General features: G+C 38.1%; 1 protein-coding gene across 1 annotated transcript; it reads left to right on the top strand.

The window, feature by feature from the left end:
- The first annotated feature begins 310 nt into the window (after window positions 1-310).
- Window positions 311-1,835, top strand: LOC107937851 (uncharacterized). Its single transcript, XM_016870841.2, has one exon. The coding sequence runs from the start codon at window positions 664-666 to the stop codon at window positions 1,684-1,686; it is 1,023 nt and encodes a 340-aa protein (XP_016726330.2). The 5' UTR covers window positions 311-663; the 3' UTR covers window positions 1,687-1,835.
- Window positions 1,836-2,567: the final 732 nt, after the last annotated feature.

The raw sequence follows: 2,567 nt of genomic DNA on the forward strand, positions 1-2,567 counted from the left end.
CATAAATACGAGAAAATGAAAAAAAAAAAAAGAGATAGCAAATAAGATAAGGTGGGTTTCATGAATCGTGGCAGAGTTGCAAAAGAAGGTGGAGCAAGTTAACTTTCTATCAATCCAATAATAGAAGAAAAATGAAGAAACATTGAGTAGAGAGTGGGTGTCAGTTAGCATTTAACATGGAAAAAAAGTCAATACAAAAGAAAGACGATGGAGAAAAATCCAGGGGAAAAGAAAGTTGACAAAAACACGTAATAGATTGATGGATTTGAACGATATAATGAATGATTCAAATGACTTTTCTTTCAAGGTGGGACTCTAAAGACCTAAATGAAGCTCTACCCCATGTATCCCACAGGGTAAAATCAAAGCTATCAGATATCTCTATTTATTGTAATAATATTTGTTAAGTTGTCCAGGGGACCGCAAATGAAATAATTAACCATTTGTATTAAGTCTTCTATGGACATTAATTTCTATTTCTTTAGACAATCCTACCCTTATCAAAAAAAGCATTGCTTGCTTGGCTTCCTTGATGAGTTGTATATGCCCATCAAAGCAAAGCATTTGGATCTTTATACTTCTTTAGATTTATGAGTTTTCTGTTCAATTTGTCTGATAAGCACTTCTTCCTATAAGCCAGTCCTTCCAAGTTTTGAGAATTTGATGATGAAGATAAGCCATGAAAGAGGGAAAGCAGTGGAAGTGTACAACAACATTGATATTTTCCATGATTATAATAGAACTTCATCGAATGTTCCATGTAAGGAACATCCGCAACTATCTTCAGCTGGTGTATGTGCTTATTGTCTCAGAGATCGTTTGATCAATTTGGTTTGCTCAGATTGTGGTGTTCAGCGTTTCTCGTCTTGTTCATGCGCTGGTCGCGGCGGTGAAGCAGCCGGCATTGGGCGTGTCTCGTTCTTGATTGAGAATGAAAACAAGGAGCAAGTTCCGAATGCCAAGCCTAGAAGGAGTACTAGTGCTGGAAACAAATCAGAAGAGATCTTCTTAATCAAGAGAAGCAATAGTGGCTGCGCTGAGATCAAGAAAAAGAAAGGGTTTTGGGGGTTTGGAAGATTGTTCGGGAAAAAAAGAGACAAAGATTGTAATGATTGTGGTAAGAGTGAAGGTGGAGTCGATGAGAAAAGCGATTTGTTGGTCGTTGATTGTACAGGCGTATCAAGGTCAAGGTCTCTTTGTAGTTTCAGGGGTGGTGGGTTTTTTGGATCGGAAGATAGAGGCGATTTGACGAAATTTTCAGGTGCTAGGAACTCCATTTCAGCTGCTCGGAGTTCTGGTTTCAATGGCGGTTTGGGTTTCGATGGTGAAAGGAAAAGTGGCCTTAGTGAATTAGGAGAACCGAGGAAAAGCGGTTCTGATAGTGCAGCAGATATTAAAGCTACGAGAAAAGCTGGTTGTGGGGGTTTCATGGAAGTTGATGGTGGTGCAAACAGGCGGGTGCAAAGGTATTTTAATGGTGGGGATGATGATTCAGGCTTCATTGACTTAAAATTTGGTTTTCAAGCAGAGACTAAGGGTGCTTTGTCAGCTTTTGGCAGCATGAGAAATGGTTGCTCCATTGAAAATGCAAGTTCATGTCAGATAACAGTGGATGAAAGAGAGATCAAACAAAGCAGAAAAAGTTTCAAGGGATGGCGATGGATTTTCAAATCACCAGAAAAATGAAAATCTTATAGCCCCCGTCTTTCAAATTTTTAATCTCTGTTTTTTACTTTGTATTCATGTCTAAGATCGAGTGGCTTGTTTTGACAGAGAAATGTATTCATTGTTGCTATAGAGCCTTTTTAAATAAAAGCAAGAGAAGATGTTCATAAGGTAGCACCAATATGAATCTCAACCAAATTAATTTCTTTTGTTTTCCAGGTAGTTGGATGTAGAAAGAGTATCTTTCAATTCCAAAACCTTATTGGATATTCATAACAAGGTTGAAACTGGAATTATATTATCTTCCTAAGTTAAAAAAAAAAAAGGATCAAAGCTCACTGACATGATCCATATCTTAATCCAATATAGCTGAAGCATTTCTCTCTAAAAAATGTGTAGCAGATGACTTCCTGAGACCAACGAGATTCGAGGTATATTGTCCAAGCCTAACAAAAGTGGTTGTCCAAGTGAGAGTGTGCAAAACCAGTGATGATCGTGAGTGTAACACGGGATTAAGCCAAGAAATGCAACATATTAAGAAACAGAGAATGGGCGGTGCAGCAAAGAAAGCATAGAATTTCTAAGAAGCTTGAAAGAAACAAAGTTCTGAATTAATGAAGCAAAAAAAAAAACAGACTTTACAATTCTCGCCCTGCTTCTTCTTTTCTCTGGTTTAGAAATTGAGTTGCAGTAAACACGCAGAGTTTCTCCCTCAAGGAAACAAACGACTCTACAGACACTGGCTGGGTCAGAACATCAGCTACTTGCAAGTGAGCTGGTACATAATTAACTTGAAGCAAGGCCCTATCTACTTTTTCCTGAAAATCATGATTGCCATGCTTAGTTTTAGCACGCAGAACAGGGTTAGCAGCCATTTTACTGTATTGGTGTTGTCACTCTAA

This window comes from Gossypium hirsutum, chromosome A12 (genome assembly GCF_007990345.1).
Source record: "Gossypium hirsutum isolate 1008001.06 chromosome A12, Gossypium_hirsutum_v2.1, whole genome shotgun sequence".
Lineage (NCBI taxonomy): Eukaryota > Viridiplantae > Streptophyta > Magnoliopsida > Malvales > Malvaceae > Gossypium > Gossypium hirsutum.

Coding starts and splice junctions, on each gene's coding strand:
- LOC107937851 (XM_016870841.2), top strand. CDS start 664: ATGATGAAGATAAGCCATGAAAGAGGGAAAGCAGTGGAAGTGTACAAC.